Here is a 19217-nt window from a genome sequence, read left to right as displayed (position 1 = left end):
GAGTGAACTCAATAAAGACACATTATAGATGTCCCAAGTTAAGCAGCCATGCCCTGTGACACAGCGTCTTAAATTCTTAAATACGACCGTTCTATACAGTACAAAAACCACATATTTGTTTCTGTGCTTTACACCAGATGGTATGTCCGAGTGAATTAGCATGTTCAGACACTTTTCACATAATATGCAAGAATAATCCTTTCCAACTGGCAGGCAGGCATACTTGCTATACGCACTACTTTTCCATCCAGTCTGTTCCCTGACAATCCCTTCTGCGACAATGAAATATGTAGATTGTGTTAGGGACCTGCATCAGAATGCAAAAAAGTTTAACACATTCAGATTTTTAGGAGATCTAAGGTCTAATGCACACAATCGTGTCCATATTGCAGACCGCAAACCACGGATCCACAAAATACGGACACACTTACTTAAGCTACATTCTTATAATTAGTGTTTATAATAGGGATCGACCGATTATCGGTTTGGCCGATATTATCGGCCGATATTGAGGATTTTGAACGTTATCGGTATCGGCATCTATTTTGCCGATATACCGATAACGTATGGGGAACACAGAACGCGCTGCTGACAGCGCTCTCTGTGTTCCCTCCACAGCACAGGGGAGAAGGAAGCCGTGTCTCCTCCCCCTGTGCTGCTGCTGCCGCTGCCGCCAATGAGGGGATAGAACATAAGAGGAGGGGCGGGGCTGTGGCCGCTGCGCCACCAATGAAGATAAGCCTTTCATTCATTCATATATACAGGAGGCGGGAGCTGGCTGCAGAATCACATAGCCGGCTCCCGACCTCTATGAGCAATAGCTGCGGTCCGCGGTAGTTAACTCCTCAGGTGCCGCGGATCGCAGCTACCGCTGATAGAGGTCGGGAGCCGGCTATGTGATTCTGCAGCCAGCTCCCGCCTCCTGTATATGAATGATCGATAGACTTATCTTCATTGGTGGCGCAGTGCGCCCCCCCAAGCCCCCCAGTATTAATCATTGGTGGCGCAGTGCGCCCCCCACCCCCATCCCGGCCAATAGTAAAAACATTGGTGGCGCAGTGCGCCCCCCCCCCCCCCCCCAGTATTAATCATTGGTGGCAGTGGCCACAGGATCCCCTCTCCCCTGCTCCTCCGATCGGAGCCCCAGCTGTGTAAGCCTAGGGCTCCGATCGGTTGCCATGGCAGCCAGGACGCTATTGAAGCCCTGGCTGCCATGTTCAGCTCCATGCTGCTGTGTGCACAGAGCACAGAGCAGCAGGGACAGTGTGAGATCCTATTCACCCTGATAGAGATCTATCAGGGGGAATAGGACAAGGGTTCTAGTCCCTAAGGGGGTTAAAAGTTAGTAAAAAAAAAACACAAAAATATTAAGTATAAATGAAAAAGATTTATAAAAAAAAAATACACATTAACTATAAACAAAAAAAAATACACATTAACAATAAACATATTAATTTTCAGCAGATTTGTGTAGGAATTTTTTTTTTTCTCAAAAATGAAAATTCCCAGAATATCGGTATAAATTATCGGCTATCGGCCTGAAAGTTCACAAATTATCGGTATCGGCCCTAAAAAATCAATATCGGTCGATCCCTAGTTTATAACGTCAGAGAGCAGAGATAAGGAGCCTGTCAGCTCCCCAACTGACGGAAGAGAGAAAATACAGAGGCATGCTAGAGCATCTCAGCTCTGTGCAGGAAAAAAAGGTTCCATATTTGTAATAAAGATCAATTGGAAAAATCATTTTAGCTCAAAATGAGAACAATGCAATAATTTAAAAAAATGCTCCCAAAAGGTGTACATAGCCTTTAAAGTTCCTGACTTAAAATCATACAACTCGACATTGGAACTCCACATGCAACCAATCCACACAAAGACAGATTTTTTTTCCTCACATCCATGCAAAATCTGACAGAAAAAAAAAAAAAAGTCTTTGCTTGTCCACTGGATGCCATATTACAGATGTAGTCGGAACTACTGCAATGGAAAGTTGAGGTGGTTTCCAGTACCAAGCAAACCCATGCTTACATATAGAAACATAGAATGTGTCGGCAGATAAGAACCATTTGGCCCATCTAGTCTGCCCAATATACTAAATACTATGGATAGCCCCTGGCCCTATCTTATATGAAGGATGGCCTTATGCCTATCCCATGCATGCTTAAACTCCTTCACTGTATTTGCAGCTACCACTTCGGCAGGAAGGCTATTCCATGCATCCACTACTCTTACATCCCTCTTTCTACTGGTAATGCCTCTCCCTATACACCCAAGCATTCTGCTAGCATTTCCTGCTGCTCTATGACATTGTCTGCCTACCTTTAAGTCTTCTGAAATAACGACCCCTAAATCCCTTTCCTCAGATACTGATTTTAGGACTGTATCAATGATTTTATATTCTGCCCTTGGGTTTTTATGCCCCAGGTTAAATTTTAGTTGCCAGATTTTTGACCATTCCTCTAGTTTTCCTAAATCCTTTTCCATTTGGTGTATCCCTCCAGGAACATTAACCCTGTTACAAATCTTTGTGTCTTTAGCAAAAAGACACACCTTACCATCGAGGCCTTCTGCAATTTTGCTGATAAAGATATTAAACAATATGGGTCCCAGAACAGATCCCTGAGGTACCCCACTGGTAACAAGACCTTGGTCTGAATATACTCCATTGACTACAACCCTCTGTTGCCTGTCCCTCAGCCACTGCCTAATCCATTCAACAATATGGGAGTCCAAGCCCAAAGACTGCAATTTATTGATAAGCCTTCTGTGTGGGACAGTATCAAAAGCCTTACTGAAGTCTAGATAAGCGATGCCTACTGCACCTCCTCCATCTATTATTTTAGTCACCCAATCAAAAAAATCAATAAGATTAGTTTGACATAATCTCCCTGAAGTAAACCCATGCTGTTTTTCATCTTTCAATCCATGGGATTTTAGATGTTCCACAATCCTCTCCTTAAGTATGGTATCCATTAATTTCCCCACTATTGATGTCAGGCTTAGGGCTCTTTCACACTTGCGTTCTTGTCTTCCGGCATAGAGTTCCGTCGTCGGGACTCTATGCCGGAAGAATACTGATCAGGATTATCCTAATGCATTCTGAATGGAGAGTAATCCGTTCAGGATGCATCAGGATGTCTTCAGTTCCGGTACGGAACGTTTTTTGGCCGGAGAAAATACCGCAGCATGCTGCGCTTTTTGCTCCGGCCAAAAATCCTGAAGACTTGCCGCAAGGCCGGATCCGGGATCAATGCCCATTGAAAGGCATTGATCCGGATCCGGCCTTAAGCTAAACGTCGTTTCGGCGCATTGCCGCATCCGACGTTTAGCTTTTTCTGAATAGTTACCATGGCTGCCGGGACGCTAAAGTCCTGACAGCCATGGTAAGTGTAGCGGGGAGCAGGGGAGCAGCATACTTACCGTCCGTGCGGCTCCCCGGGCGCTCCAGAGTGACGTCAGGGCGCCCCAAGCGCATGGATCACGTGATCACATGGATCACGTCATCCATGCGCATGGGGCGCTCTGACGTCATTCTGGAGCGCCCGGGGAGCCGCACGGACTGTAAGTATACCGCTCCCCCGCTCCCCGCTCCTACTATGGCAACCAGGACTTTAATAGCGTCCTGGGTGCCATAGTAACACTGAAAGCATTTGGAAGACGGTTCCGTCTTCAAATGCTTTCAGTACACTTGCGTTGTTACGGATCCGGCAGGCACCTCCGGCAACGGAAGTGCATGCCGGATCCCAACAACGCAAGTGTGAAAGAGGCCTTACTGGCCTATAGTTGCCCGATTCCTCCCTACTACCTTTCTTGTGAATGGGCACAACATTTGCTAATTTCCAATCTTCTGGGACGACTCCTGTTGCCAGTGATTGGTTAAATAAATCTGTTAATGGTTTTGCTAGTTCACCGCTGAGCTCTTTTAATAGCTTTAGGTGTATCCCATCAGGCCCCTGTGACTTATTTGTATTAATTTTAGACAGCTGACTTAGAACCTCTTCCTCTGTAAAGACACATGCATCAAAAGATTCATTAGTCTTCTTTCCTAACTGAGGTCCTTCTCCTTCATTTTCCTTTGTAAAAACTGAACAGAAGTATTCATTGAGGCAGTCAGCTAGTTCTTTATCATCTTCCATATACCTTCCTTCTTTAGTTTTTAATTTTGTAATTCCTTGTTTTAGTTTCCTTTTTTCATTTATGTATCTGAAGGATGCCTTATCGCCTTTTTTCCCTGACTGAGCTAATTTCTCTTCTGCCTGTGCTTTGGAAGCTCTTATAACTTGTTTGGCCTCTCTCTGCCTAATCTTATAAATTTGTCTTTCATCCTCGTTTTTTTTTTTTTTTTTTATATAATTCCTAAAAGCTATCTTTTTGTTTTTAATGATTTTGGCCACTTCTGCTGAGTACCACACAGTGGTCTCTTCCTTTTATTGCTTTTACTGACAAGCCTAATGCAATTTTCTGTTACCTTCAATAGTGCCACTTTTAAGTAGTCCCATTTCTCCTGGACTCCAATGAAACGTTTCCAGTCTGATAGGGACTCGTATACCACTAATCTAATTTTAGAAAAGTCGGTTTTTCTAAAACTTTTGTTTTTGTGTGGTCTGACTCAGTCACTGTACTTATAGTAAACCACACTGACTGGTGATCACTAGATCCCAAGCTTTCCTCTACAGTAATATCAGATACCAAATTCCCATTTGTCAATAGTAAATCTAAAATGACCTCCTTCCGGGTTGGCTCCTCCACTACTTGCTGTAGAGATAATCCCAGTAGGGAATTTAGAATATCCTGACAGAACTAGCTATTTTGGTTTTCCAGTTTACATCTGGAAGATTGAAGTCTCCCATAATGATAACTTCCCCCTTCAATGTCATTTAAGCTATTTCCTCAACTAGTAGATCATCTAATTCTTTGACTTGGCTAGGTGGTCTATATATCACACCTACACGAGTTACCTTATGATTATCAAGCTGCACGGTAACCCAAACTGACTCTAAATTGTTCTCGCTAACTTGTATCAAATTAGATTTTATGCTATCTTTCACATACAGGGCCACCCCTCCCCTCTTCTTGCCTTCTCTGTCTTTCCTGTATAGAGAGAACCCTGGTATTGATATATCCCAGTCATTACTCCCCTTGAACCACGTCTCAGTAACAGCCACTACATCTATATTCTCAGATGCCATTATAGCCTCAAGTTCATTGATCTTATTCCCTAGACTGCGAGCATTTGTAGACAAGACTCTGAGCTTGTCATTTCTTAACCTTTGTGCTACTTGCCTCTTCTGGCATTGTTCCGGGGGGCAGTTGGACTGCTGGATTATCACTCTTTTGCCCCCCTTTCCTAGTTTAAATGCTTCTTAGCAAATACTTGGAACTGTTCACCGAGGACATTCGTTCCTTTGAGAGAAAGATGCAAACCATCTTCCTTGTACAGTTCTTTTCCATTCCAACAAGAGCTAACATGAGACACAAAGCCAAACCCTTGGTTCAGACACCATTCACCAAGCCATACATTGAATTCCTTAATGCGCATCTTCCTGTCATGCTGAAGGTTATGCACAAGAACTGCAGAGAATGAAACAGTTGATGCAACCTCCCGTATATCCTTTCCAAGTGTGTGAAAAGCTTCTTTCACCTTTCACGAGAGCCGATCTGGAAAAGAAAGCCAGTAGGCAACAGTGGACAGTCTCATCCAAAGTGTCCACTTCAAAGCACCAAGGGAGCATGTGGAGGGACACCTGATATTTGAAGGATCTGCTGGATTTTCTGTACGGAGTTAGGCTACTTTCACACTAGCGTTCGGAGCGTTCTAAGTGTGAAAGTAGCCTGAGCGGATCCGTTCAGACTTTACATTGAAAGTCAATGGGGAACGGATCCGCTTGAAGATTGAGCCACATTGTGTCATCTTCAAGCGGATCCGTCCCCATTGACTTACATTGTAAGTGTGGACGGATCCGCTCGCCTCCGCACGGCCAGGCGGACACCCGAACGCTGCAAGCAGCGTTCAGCTGTCCGCCTGGCCGTGCGGAGGCGAGCGGAGCGGAGGCTGAACGCCGCCAGACTGATGCAGTCTGAGCGGATCCGCATCCATTCAGACTGCATCAGGGCTGGACGGAAGCGTTCTGCTCCGCTCGTGAGCCCCTTCAAACGGAGCTCACGAGCGGACAGCAGAACGCTAGTGTGAAAGTAGCCTTATTTGCATTTCTGCTGCATATCTAATTGTGATTATTTTATTTTTTTTTGCAAATTTGATGCGTTTTTTTTTCTCACATCTCACCCTTGCATTGAAAATTCGGTAGCTAAAACAACAAACATAATTGACACGCTGTTTATTTTGAAATCCGCGCGGCAAGGCTTTTTCTGCAAAGTCTATATGAGATTTGTGTAACCTCATACACTTTGCTGATACTGTAATACGTTGCAGGTTGGTTTTTTTTGCATGTATACGCACATATTCCGCAGCGTGTGCAGGTGGCCAGAAGATAGCTGGCTGTTCACCTAGAGCAGGGCTGGCCAACCTGCGGCTCTCCAGCTGTTGTAGAACTACAACTCCCACCATGCCCTGCTGTAGGCAGACTGGGAGTTGTAGCTCTGCAACAGCTGGAGAGCCGCAGGTTGGCCAGCCCAGCCCTGTCCTAGAGGGACTACTGCTACCGCACCAATTCTAGTAGGATGCGTCCCAAGTCGCTGGCATCCTTGTATGAACCAGGGAGGCACATACCACACTGCACTGCCCAGATTGTGCCACAGCATCACACAGCCATCAATGGACACTGTGCAAACCAGTAGCAAGAAGTGCAGTTTTCAGGGACAGCCAAGGAATGCCAGGATGCACCAAGTCACTACAGTGGCTCGTCCCACTTTGAAAAGAAGAAGACCATGGCATGACAACCATGCCCCCTTGTTCTGGCATATGATACTGCCCGATTTCTTCAGGGCACTGCCACAAGAACATGACGTAACTGCTTTGCTAAATCTCCCTCACACATGACTATAACCAACTAGTGCCCTCCCTGGTGGCTGCCCATTACACAAGTGCCAGCGAAGGCTATAAGCCATGTCTATGGGGAAGAAGATCAGCAGCTATATCCATGGGATGATGAGGATCAGCAGCAGCTCCCGGGATCCAAGGAGGGAACCCTCCGAGCAGGATAGGAGGTTTCCATTACAGAGGTGCACTACGTCCCTGGTCACATTCACCAACTTACGGCACCTACCTCATAGGAACACAATTCGCGGCCAACGTCTTTTCTGGTTACAGCATCCCACGGGAGCCCATAGAGATTAGCGCCACATGCATTTTGCCCACAGTGCCCGGATGCACGAGCAAGTCAACATGCACACTGTATATCCACAGCTCCGGCGGCTTTTTGCCCCCCTCGCCCCTTCCAGCTGCAAGCTGCAAGCGACAAGTACTGAGCGGCTCACTTTTTGCCAGGAAGGGAGCCGGATCCTCCCGCGCAGGCGCCTTTCCCCATTCACAAGCGTTGGCTCACTATTAGGCAGCTGCAGAGCAGAGGGGAGGCTCTGTAGCAGGCACTGGTTTGCATATGAAGGAGGGTAGAGTTTGGTCAGTTCTGTGCAGGATGAGGTTGATAGGGCGCATTACATTCCAGAGATGACGGCAGGGTTGTATAATGTCACCGAGTGCGGCGGCGGGTCACGGGTAGATTACTCCGCTGAGGCCTGCATGGCGGCTGTGACTCAGTGGAGCTGAGGCAGATAAAGGCTCATAAACACACATTGCCCTCAAGTGTCTCTCATTGTAATTGCACTACAATGGCCTCACCAGCATAAACATGTCCACGCATTCTGAAAACCAGAGGTGAAATGGAGCAATAGTCCATAGAGAGAGAAGTAAAAAGTGACTCCTCTGTTACCTACCAATGTGTGGTTATGGGGCACCATAGCATGACTGGAATGGTGCCCGTCTTCCTCAGAAACCACAAGAGCTCATGCACACCAGCGTACCGGCTCAGTGCGTGTATTGCGGACCCTAAACGACCGGTCTGCAATATAAGGACACCGGCTGTGGTGCGGATGCGGACCCATTGACTTAAATAGGGCCACAATTTGGAACATAAGATAGGACTTCACTTATCTTTTGCGGAGCAGAGACATGGATCTTGCAGACAGACCAATGCGGTCAGCATCCGCAAATGATGCCATATTCCCCATTTATATAAACCAATTCGTATTATATGAACCACAACGCAATCGAATCGTTAAAACAAAATTCTTTATTAAATATTTGTTGGTTAATAAAGGCCGCGATGCTTATCATGTTACTAAAGATAATTAAAGTTGATCTGGCAGAGGAACGGGGAGTATTGCGGAGGCGGCGCTGAAGACAGGGAAGGCGGCGTTGGGCAGCGGACGGCGAGGGGTGCGGCCGGGCACCCTGTATTAACAGACCTCCCCTTGGGCACCTTAAGTGAGTGATTGACAGGTTATAAAAACCATTTTTTTGGGCAAATAGAGCCACAGTGAGGTTTAATAAGGCCAGCTTAGGATTCTTCTTATTACTCCGGACATGAGCATATGTTTAGGTTAGAGGGGTAAAATCTCATGACAGAATCCCTTTAATTTTGCCTCACAATAACTAATAGAAACCACTGATAAAATTACTGAAGTGTGAACTGGGCCTTACGGTTTTAAAAGACGTAGCGTGTAAAAAAAAAAAAAAAGTTACATGTTAATTCTTGGTGCAGATTCCACTCCAAATTCATATCTAAACTTGCAATCACAAAATGCATCCAAAAAAAACACAAGAAATACTGAAATAGATTCTAAATCCATCTTTTTCAGCACGTAGAAAACTCTGTGAACCTACCCTAAGGGCTCATGCCCACAAGCGTACTGGCTCAGGATTGTGGCCTGTAAACTTGAATGGGTCCGCAGTCTGCAACATATGACCAAACATAGGATTTCACCTGTCTTTTGCAGAGCAGAGGTACGCATCAGATTACTACAACAAGATTTAGAAATCTGCACCATGTTAATTGTAGCATTTTTCTTGCGTGGATTTCATCCTTTTCAGTGGAAGGGAGAGATCTGTAGCATATTCAGACTAAAAACCACACCATATATAGTGCAGCTTTTTGTGGTGCAGATTTTCGGCACACAAATCTGCACTGTGTGCAGCTGCCCTTAGGACTCATGCACACAACCAAATCTTCCTATGAGACCAAGCACACATCTGCATTTTTTTCTGGATCTGGCCACCCGTTCCACAAATCGCACATTTTCCCGCGACGCACCCGCATCTTATCCGGGCTAAAAACATGACGCCCATGTGAAAGAGGCCTAAGGGTGCCTGCACATGGTGCAGATTACACACGTGGATTTTGTGTATGAGATTAGACAAATGTCTTGTTCAGTTTTTGAAATCCAAAGCATGTCAATTGTTTTTGCAATTTCACCCTTTTTAATGGAAGGGTGAGATCTGTGGCAAAACTGAATTTATTAGCTTTTTTTGTGTGCTTTTGGAGCAGATTTTCTGCACACAAGTCTGCACCGTGTGCAGCCACCTGCACCTGTTGCTGAATATGTGCAGTTTTTCTGTGCAGATTCCAGTGCCGACAAACCGCATCGTATTACAGAACCAGCAAAGTGTAGGAAGTTACAGAAATCTCATGCACCCTTTGTAGATTTTTTCCAAATCCGCAGCACAACAATTATGTTTGCGGTTTTAGCTGCAGATTTCACCCTTTTCAATGGGTATTAGTGCTATGTGCTGCACAAAATCTGGACTTTTGGCTTGTGCAAAGGGCAGTGCATAGGGGAGGACCATCAAAGATGTACATTGGACCTGTGCTGTACTCACAGACATATACAAAGTTTTTTCTTTGGTGTCACAGGTAAAGAAAAAAAACTTTGCTTCTGCAAGAAAATATGTCTGTAGATGCTGCACCTGACTAAAGGGCTCATGCACACAACCATTGCCTGTTTTGCGGTCCACAAATTGCGGATCTGCAAATCACAAATACCATCCCATTTTGCGTAACATATGGAACGTCCAGGTCATAATAGAACAGTCCTATCCTTTTCCGTAATGGGGATAGAAATAGGACATGTTCTATATTTTTGCCATGGAACGGACATACAAATGCGGACAGCACATGGTGAGCTTTCTGCATCTTTTGCGGCCCCCATTAAAGTAAATGGGTCTGCATCCAACCCCCAAACAATATGTTCTTGTGCATACGTCCTAAGCCTGTAAGGCGGTGCTCAGAGGGCATACATACTGTATATTGTCTGTGTATTGTACAAGTGTATAAGTCCTTAACCCTTTTCGAAAACAACCTATTTTTATTTTTTGTTTTCATTTTTTCTTCGCCCTTCAAAGAGCCATATTTTTTTTGTTTTCTGTTCACATAGCCATATAGGGGCATGTTTTTTGCAGGACTAATTGTATTTTTAAATGGCACCGTTTAGTTTGCCATAGCTTGTATAGGAAAATGGGAAAACATTTTTGTGGGGTGAAATTGGAAGGTTTTTGGGTTTTGTTTTTATGGCGTTCAGTCTCCACTAAAAATGTTTGTGGGTCAATACAATTAGGCTGGTTTCACACGGGCGTTGCGGGAAAATGTGCGGGTGCGTTGCGGGAACACCCGCAATTTTGAGGTTACCAAAAACAGCACATAATCCAATAATTTTTTTTCCATTATTCCATTATTATTTTTTTTCCATTATGGCATTCATGATGAACTTTTATTTTTTTCAGCGTTCATTTTTTGGCATTAATAAGAGAGTAGTCAGAAGACAAGCTGGGGTCAGAGGAACGAGCAATCCAAAAAGCACAGGAACTTAGCTAGTGAGTCAGAGACTATCACTGGCACTGGTATAAGGCCAGAAAGGGGTTTAAGTAGAGCACCGAGTCCCAGGATAAGAACCTGATAGGTCATGACTCAGCGCTCCATTAGTCAGAACACTAGCACACAGGAACAGAGCATCTGAGCAATCAACCCATTGCTAGTCTCCTCCAGCACACGCCTGCTGTGGGGAGAAACAGAGCATTGCATACTGTTGCTAAGGATGCTGTCGCATCTCCAGGGGGCGTGGCTTATGAGCACGTCTCTCCAGGCGCAGTCGTACCAAAGCTGGAGATCTCGCCACTAAGGGCCCTTTCACACTTGCGTTGTCCGGATCCGGCGTGTACTCCATTTGCCGGAATTACACGCCGGATCCGGAAAAACGCAAGTGAACTGAAAGCATTTGAAGACGGATCCGTCTTCAAAATGCGTTCAGTGTTACTATGGCACCCAGGACGCTATTAAAGTCCTGGTTGCCATAGTAGTAGTGGGGAGCGGGGGAGCAGTATACTTACAGTCCGTGCGGCTCCCGGGGCGCTCCAGAATGACTTCAGAGCGCCCCATGCGCATGGATGACGTGTCCATGCGATCACGTCATCCATGAGCGTGGGGCGCCCTGACGTCACTCTGGAGCGCCCGGGGAGCCGCACGGACGGTAAGTATACTGCTCCCCCGCTCCCCACTACACTCTACCATGGCTGCCAGGACTTTAGCGTCTTGGCAGCCATGGTAACCATTCAGAAAAAGCTAAACGTCGGATCCGGCAATGCGCCGAAACGACGTTTAGCTTAAGGCCGGATCCGGATTAATGCCTTTCAATGGGCATTAATTCCGGATCCGGCCTTGCGGCAAGTGTTCTGGATTTTTGGCTGGAGCAAAAAGCGCAGCATGCTGCGGTATTTTCTCCGGCCAAAAAACGTTTCGTTCCGGAACTGAAGGCATCCTGATGCATCCTGAACGGATTTCTCTCCATTCAGAATTCATGGGGATAATCCTGATCAGGATTCTTCCGGCATAGAGCCCCGACGACGGAACTCTATGCCGGAAGAAAAGAACGCAATTGTGAAAGAGCCCTAACACTTTTTGATCACTTTTTATTATATTTAGTTATGACAAGGAAAAAAAATTAATTTGTGTATATTTTTTTAGTGACATGATAATTGTGTAGTGCGGGTCGTCATGGACATAGCGATATCAAATATGTCGTGGGAATATGACTTTTTGCTATTTTTTCAATTTAAAGGGGGCAATTTTTTATGATTGAATTTTACTCATTTGGTGCTAAAAATCTGTTTATTCAATTGGTCTTTATTAAAATACAGTGATCCCTCAAGATACAATGGCCTCAGGATACAATATTTTCAACATACAATGGTCGTTTCTGACCCATCGTAAGTTGAAACTTGTCACGGATGGTGTACAGGAAACAAGACAATACCATATAAACAGTGTCTCTCTGGATCCACAACTAAGGAACAAAGGGAGACCCCTGCAATAGACCTGCCGCTCTCCCTCACTGCTCAGCCTATGCGAACACCCCAAAGGTGGATGGCCGCATATCCACGTTCCTCGGCTAACTATTACCTGAAGAAATTATAAGCAGGTGGCTCACTCTGATTTGTCACGTAGGTGCGCAGGTTCAAAAAACACCCCTAGGTTCTGGTAGATATAGTAAAATAGAATAGAACCGGCACTCAAACAGTTTGGAATACACGTAGGATTCAGATAAAATTATTTATTAAACAATCAAAGTCGTGTCCTGTGTGCACCAGGATAAAATCCTAAAATTCACATAAAACGTATATATAGCATATATATAAGCCAGAGATAGGTATCTCTAATATATCAAGTTCTGACCGCTAACCGCAGCAGGCTGCATCCGTGTCGACATACTATTATTTTTATTATTTTTATTATTTTTTAGATCCATATTTATATTTACGTTTTAAATATTATGTAATAAACTTGTGTAATTATTTATAATCGAATATGTGGCTATTATAAGTGCATATATATCTATTATAAGATATCTGGAAGCACTATAACCTTCCTTTGAAAGAGGCTGTGTTATAAAATAGAAACACTATATGGTAAAGAATAGGTTAATGAAAAACAAAGAGGCTCACTCTCCCACAGAAACTTCGAAACAGGTGTATCCAATTAGCTAATTGAGAAAAGAATATATAAGATACGAGACGAACATTCACAGGTCATACCCACTGAGGAAGAGATAAGGTATCTCGAAACGCGTCTGGGCGTATTACCTGTGAAAGAAAAATATAACAGCGGTACATGGCCATGTACTAAAGGACGGAGACGATATCCACTTACCCACGAAAGATAAACGGAGTGTTGGGAGACTCACGCAAGCGCAGCAGCCAATTCAGGTCTCTCACGAGAGTTGAGACGGGATTCCAGCAAAGACCGGACCCGGAACAAGCGCAGCGGAGAAAGGCTGAAGCGTGGGACGCCACGGCAGAAGTCCTTCCGCAGACCTGAGTGAGCCCATAGAGGACGCAGTGAGTAACATTAAAGATAAGTGGAAATATACCGAACCGCTACAAGAAAAGCGGTATCAGCACTGAGATTCCAAACGTGCTGGATAATTAACTCTGTGTATTTAACGTACTGAGACTCCGATACCGCCACAGATAATGGACAATCTGTTCCTGGTCTCAAATAACATTTCATCTTAGACCACTCAATATTTTGTATTCTAGAAGACGTCACAAGATCTCAATTGATACATTTAGGACTGTGTGCCTTCATATATGAAGTGTTGATATATTTGTATCAGATAAGTATTATTGGATTTATCTGCAACACAGTATCTGTCGGCTTCTGTTTGCCCTGCAGATGACTGTGATCCAATAGCCCTACCTGATAGGAGGGACACGGATGCAGCCTGCTGCGGTCAGCAGTCAGAATTTGACACATTAGAGATATCCATCTCTTGCCTATATAACATCTCAAAGTGTTGAATACATTTGTACCAGATAACTATTATTGGATTTATTTTCAGCACAGCAAATATCGGTTTCTGTTTGCTACGCAGACGACTGCGATCCAATAGCCCTACCTGACGGAGGGGACACGGATGCAGCCTGCTGCGGTTAGCGGTCAGAACTTGATATATTAGAGATACCTATCTCTGGCTTATATATATGCTATATATACGTTTTATGTGAATTTTAGGATTTTATCCTGGTGCACACAGGACACGACTTTGATTGTTTAATAAATAATTTTATCTGAATCCTACGTGTATTCCAAACTGTTTGAGTGCCGGTTCTATTCTATTTTACTATATCTACCAGAACCTAGGGGTGTTTTTTGAACCTGCGCACCTACGTGACAAATCAGAGTGAGCCACCTGCTTATAATTTCTTGTATATTGCTTTATACCCCCATCTAAGCAGTTAGAGCCCCTCTGATTTAGTCATGGACTTTTGGAATCACGTGGAACTAAAACGACAGACGGCTGAAGCCTATAATTTTGAGGGAAATACTAATAATGAACATTCCAACAAACCCACAGTAGTGGGCACATTTAAGGAATTAGAATATCTATTACAAAAGCAGCTACGGCAATATTGGGAGGTACGATCACTGAGACAATTTATAGAACAAGGGAAAATCCCTAGAGGGCTGATGCTCAATAAAACTCCAGCACAAGACCTTTGCTGTGAATCTTTCAATAAAGAATGGGAGAGCCTATTATTTTCACACTCCATTTCATTGATACACCTAATAATAAAAAGAAGAATGGAAATATTGGAGAATTTAAACCTTGAAATAGCGAAATATAAACAGCTGCTTGAAAAATTCCCCAAAGACAGCCTATTTCATGAATGGGAAGAAAAATTGTGTAAAGGCCTTGATAGGACAGAATTGGAAATAATGAACAAAAAAACAAAGAAATATAAGAATTACCCTAAACCTCACTTTGATTCTCAACAGACACAGGTGGAGGTATCAAATATAGAAAGAGAACCATATGCACAAGAGAGAGGAGTGGAGGGGCGGCTGAATAACAACCACAGTCAGGAAGGTTATAACATATCAACACATAATAGATATGAAACCTTACAAGACAAATATTTTTTAGACAGGACTCCACCACATCACAAACCACGGATAAGACACAGATCACTTTCACCAAAACCAAATCAATACCCACAGACACCAATAAGGAACCATACACGTCAAACTCCACCAGGTCACTCATACAATCTGAGACAGCGGAATCCATCTCCAATATATCATCAACAATCATACAAACGACCATACAGGGGACACCATCACCAACACCAATACACAAAATCAGAGAAAGAAAGACAAGAAGAGGACAGAGGAGGAAGGGGGAGAGACAGAAGGAGAAATTAGCAATTGCACTGGATTCCATAGTAAATATAAGTTCCACAGCACTCACGAACACACAGATGAGACTTCTAGATAAAGGACTGAAATTCGCACCCACATCCAAACTCAACAAATTTGATACCTATATAGGTCTTCAAAAATTTATGAGGAAGCTATGTTTGAGGAAATATTTCCAAAAAAACCCTATAACAATGGAACCTCCAATACAAGATGGTAATGAGAGTAGGGATAGAATACAACATACCAACTTGAAGAATAAATCACGAAAATTTCCAAGAAATGAGATTGGTCATGATATGGCAACATTCCAAAGATCAGTTGAGAACGATCTGAGAAAAATTAAGGAGAGGAATAGCCAGAGAAATAACCTAACAGGGGGGGAAATTCGGGCCATCAAAGAATTGCAAAAACAGGAAAATATCACAATACGCCCCGCAGACAAGGGGGGGGCTATAGTGGTCATGAATACCACTCAGTATGTTGATGAATGCCTCAGACAATTGGGAGACATCACAACATACAAGAAATTAAAAGTGGATCCAAGACAAGAATTTAATAAAAGCCTTACAAAATATTGTGATGAAGGGGTAAGGGATAAGATATTGTCGGATCAGGAACGTAACTTTATTTTGGGCACGCAGGGAAGACTTCCGGTCTTCTACTGCCTGCCCAAAATCCACAAAAATTTAGAACAACCACCTGGACGTCCCATAATATCTGGGATAGGGTCATTGACCTCAAACCTCTCCCAGTATATCGATACATTATTACAGCCTGTGGTGAGGAAGACGGGCTCATACATTCGAGACACTACAGATATAATTGGGACGTTGGAAGGTCTTGATGTAGAACCAGGCTGGATTATAGGGACATTGGATGTCCAGTCCCTCTATACCAGTATAAGACATGACCAAGGTATAGCAGCAGTTAAACTACAACTAGAAATGGATGGGACCCTATGTACCAAGCAGATTGAATTCCTGATGGAAGGAATCCAATTCATACTTCATCATAATCATTTTTATTTTGAAGGCGACCATTATCTACAGCTGTGTGGGACGGCCATGGGGACCAGGTTCGCCCCCAGTTATGCAAATTTGTTTTTGGCACAGTGGGAGCACGAAACCATCACCCCCAAACTGGGGACGGACCTGGCCCTATGGCGTCGCTACATAGATGATGTTTTATTTATATGGACAAAAGATGAGAGCCAACTGCAAGAATTCTTGAAGGCCCTGAATCACAATGATAAAAATTTGATTTTTCTGTCCAAAATCAAGGGAGCATCTATAGAGTTCCTGGACATCGAGATTGTACAGCGGGATGAGAAATATAAGTGCAGCACTTATTACAAACCAACAGCAAAGAATAGCTTTATTCCATTCATGAGCTGTCACTTACCTCAGTGGCTGTTGAATATCCCCTCTGGCCAGTTTCGCCGTATAAAGCGAAACTGTACCGAGGAAGCCGATTTTGAAATTGAGGCCCTGAAAATGAAAGAACAATTTGAATGTAAAGGGTACCCCGAAAAAGTCCTTACAGATGCTCTAGTGAAAATTAGAGGAACAGAGAGAGAGACCTTTTTTCAGCCAAATACTCACAAAAACACAAACAAGGAGGGTGAATTAAGATTAATTTTACCCTATAATTCACAATCTAAACAAATACGCCACATTATTAATCAACATTGGCACTTTTTATTAAGGGACAAGATCATTGGACCTATGTTACACACTTCTCCACTAATCACCTTTACCAAGGCACCTAATTTAAGTATAAAAATAGCACCTTCAATAAAGAATCAAAAGAAAAAAGAAGCACCCACACTTCAAAAATGGCTGAATATGGATGGTTTCTATAGATGTGGGAGGTGTTCGGGGTGTAAAAACTCAACATTCCCAAAAAAGACGAATAGGGTCCAATCTACTCAAAATCAATTTACTTTAGATATTAAGGGTTGCCTGACATGTGACTCCTCCAGTGTCATCTACCTTTTCCAGTGCCCCTGCCAAAAACAGTACATTGGCAGAACCAAGAGACCCCTGAGAGTGAGAATTACGGAACATCTAAATAATATCAGAAAAGGATATGAAAACCACTCTCTATCCAAACACTTTAAAGTGTCACATAATAGTGACCCTAGGGGTTTCTCTTTTGTGGCCCTGGAAAAGGTGGATGTACACTGGAGGGGAGGGAATCACATTATGAAGATGTCGCGGGCTGAGTCCAGAAGAATTTACGATTTTGGCAGTCTTCTCCCTGCAGGGCTAAATTCAGATTTGGAAATTTTTGGTTTTATTTAAACTGTTAGGTTGAAGTTTCCCTTCAAGAGGATAGATAAAAATAAAAAATAATAAAACAGGTTGGAAAGTTAATAAAGATCTGGACAATGAGAAAAAGAAAAATAGAGAAATAGAATATAAAAATATCCAATATATTGAAAGAAGATAACTAATGAACTTATTTATTTTTTGAAAAAATTTTTAAAATAATTTTTAAAATAATTTTGGAATAATCTTTCTCAAAAAAACGCATCCCAAAAAAAACCGCATCTAAAAAAAAACCGTAAGAAAAAAACCGCAGAAAAAAACCGCAATTAAAATACGATATGTATAAAAATTGCGGAGTAGTTGCATATACAAATCATATTGAAATTAAGAAAATAGTTACGGTAAAAGAAATATATATGAAAGAAAATCGTTAAGATCGTCACAGCTGTTTAAAGTTGAGATAATCAGCCCTCAAGAGGACAGTGAACGATACAAACCCATAGTACTGACATGCAACAGATCTCTGATGAGATGACTGTGGATAGTTATACCTTAGAATTGGAGACCTGGTATAGATATAATGGAACATGTAGACTGCTCTTCATTCTAGAAGATTGATAGAAAGATATCCCCCTGGATTATAGGGTGTCAAATGTCTGCCAATATATTTTTAATATTAATGGTATATGTCGGGATCGACATACTATTATTTTTATTATTTTTTAGATCCATATTTATATTTACGTTTTAAATATTATGTAATAAACTTGTGTAATTATTTATAATCGAATATGTGGCTATTATAAGTGCATATATATCTATTATAAGATATCTGGAAGCACTATAACCTTCCTTTGAAAGAGGCTGTGTTATAAAATAGAAACACTATATGGTAAAGAATAGGTTAATGAAAAACAAAGAGGCTCACTCTCCCACAGAAACTTCGAAACAGGTGTATCCAATTAGCTAATTGAGAAAAGAATATATAAGATACGAGACGAACATTCACAGGTCATACCCACTGAGGAAGAGATAAGGTATCTCGAAACGCGTCTGGGCGTATTACCTGTGAAAGAAAAATATAACAGCGGTACATGGCCATGTACTAAAGGACGGAGACGATATCCACTTACCCACGAAAGATAAACGGAGTGTTGGGAGACTCACGCAAGCGCAGCAGCCAATTCAGGTCTCTCACGAGAGTTGAGACGGGATTCCAGCAAAGACCGGACCCGGAACAAGCGCAGCGGAGAAAGGCTGAAGCGTGGGACGCCACGGCAGAAGTCCTTCCGCAGACCTGAGTGAGCCCATAGAGGACGCAGTGAGTAACATTAAAGATAAGTGGAAATATACCGAACCGCTACAAGAAAAGCGGTATCAGCACTGAGATTCCAAACGTGCTGGATAATTAACTCTGTGTATTTAACGTACTGAGACTCCGATACCGCCACAGATAATGGACAATCTGTTCCTGGTCTCAAATAACATTTCATCTTAGACCACTCAATATTTTGTATTCTAGAAGACGTCACAAGATCTCAATTGATACATTTAGGACTGTGTGCCTTCATATATGAAGTGTTGATATATTTGTATCAGATAAGTATTATTGGATTTATCTGCAACACAGTATCTGTCGGCTTCTGTTTGCCCTGCAGATGACTGTGATCCAATAGCCCTACCTGATAGGAGGGACAAGGATGCAGCCTGCTGCGGTCAGCAGTCAGAATTTGACACATTAGAG

The 19217-nt window shown here is 43.0% G+C and overlaps 1 protein-coding gene across 1 annotated transcript in view; it reads right to left on the bottom strand.

Annotated features, from left to right (window-relative positions):
• Positions 1 to 7596, bottom strand: part of MAP3K4 (mitogen-activated protein kinase kinase kinase 4) — a 188135-nt gene extending 180539 nt beyond the window's left edge. Inside the window, exon 1 of the mRNA XM_040429284.1 lies at positions 7224 to 7596. Within this exon, the coding sequence (XP_040285218.1) occupies positions 7224 to 7228 (5 nt within the window). The 5' untranslated portion in view covers positions 7229 to 7596. The remainder of the gene's footprint in view (positions 1 to 7223) is intronic.
• Between the last annotated feature and the right edge of the window lie 11621 nt (positions 7597 to 19217).

This window comes from Bufo bufo, chromosome 4 (assembly GCF_905171765.1).
Source record: "Bufo bufo chromosome 4, aBufBuf1.1, whole genome shotgun sequence".
In the NCBI taxonomy this organism is placed as follows: Eukaryota; Metazoa; Chordata; class Amphibia; order Anura; family Bufonidae; genus Bufo; species Bufo bufo.
The sequence above is the reverse complement of the archived record's forward strand: the minus strand, read 5'-3'. Positions and strand labels throughout refer to the sequence as shown.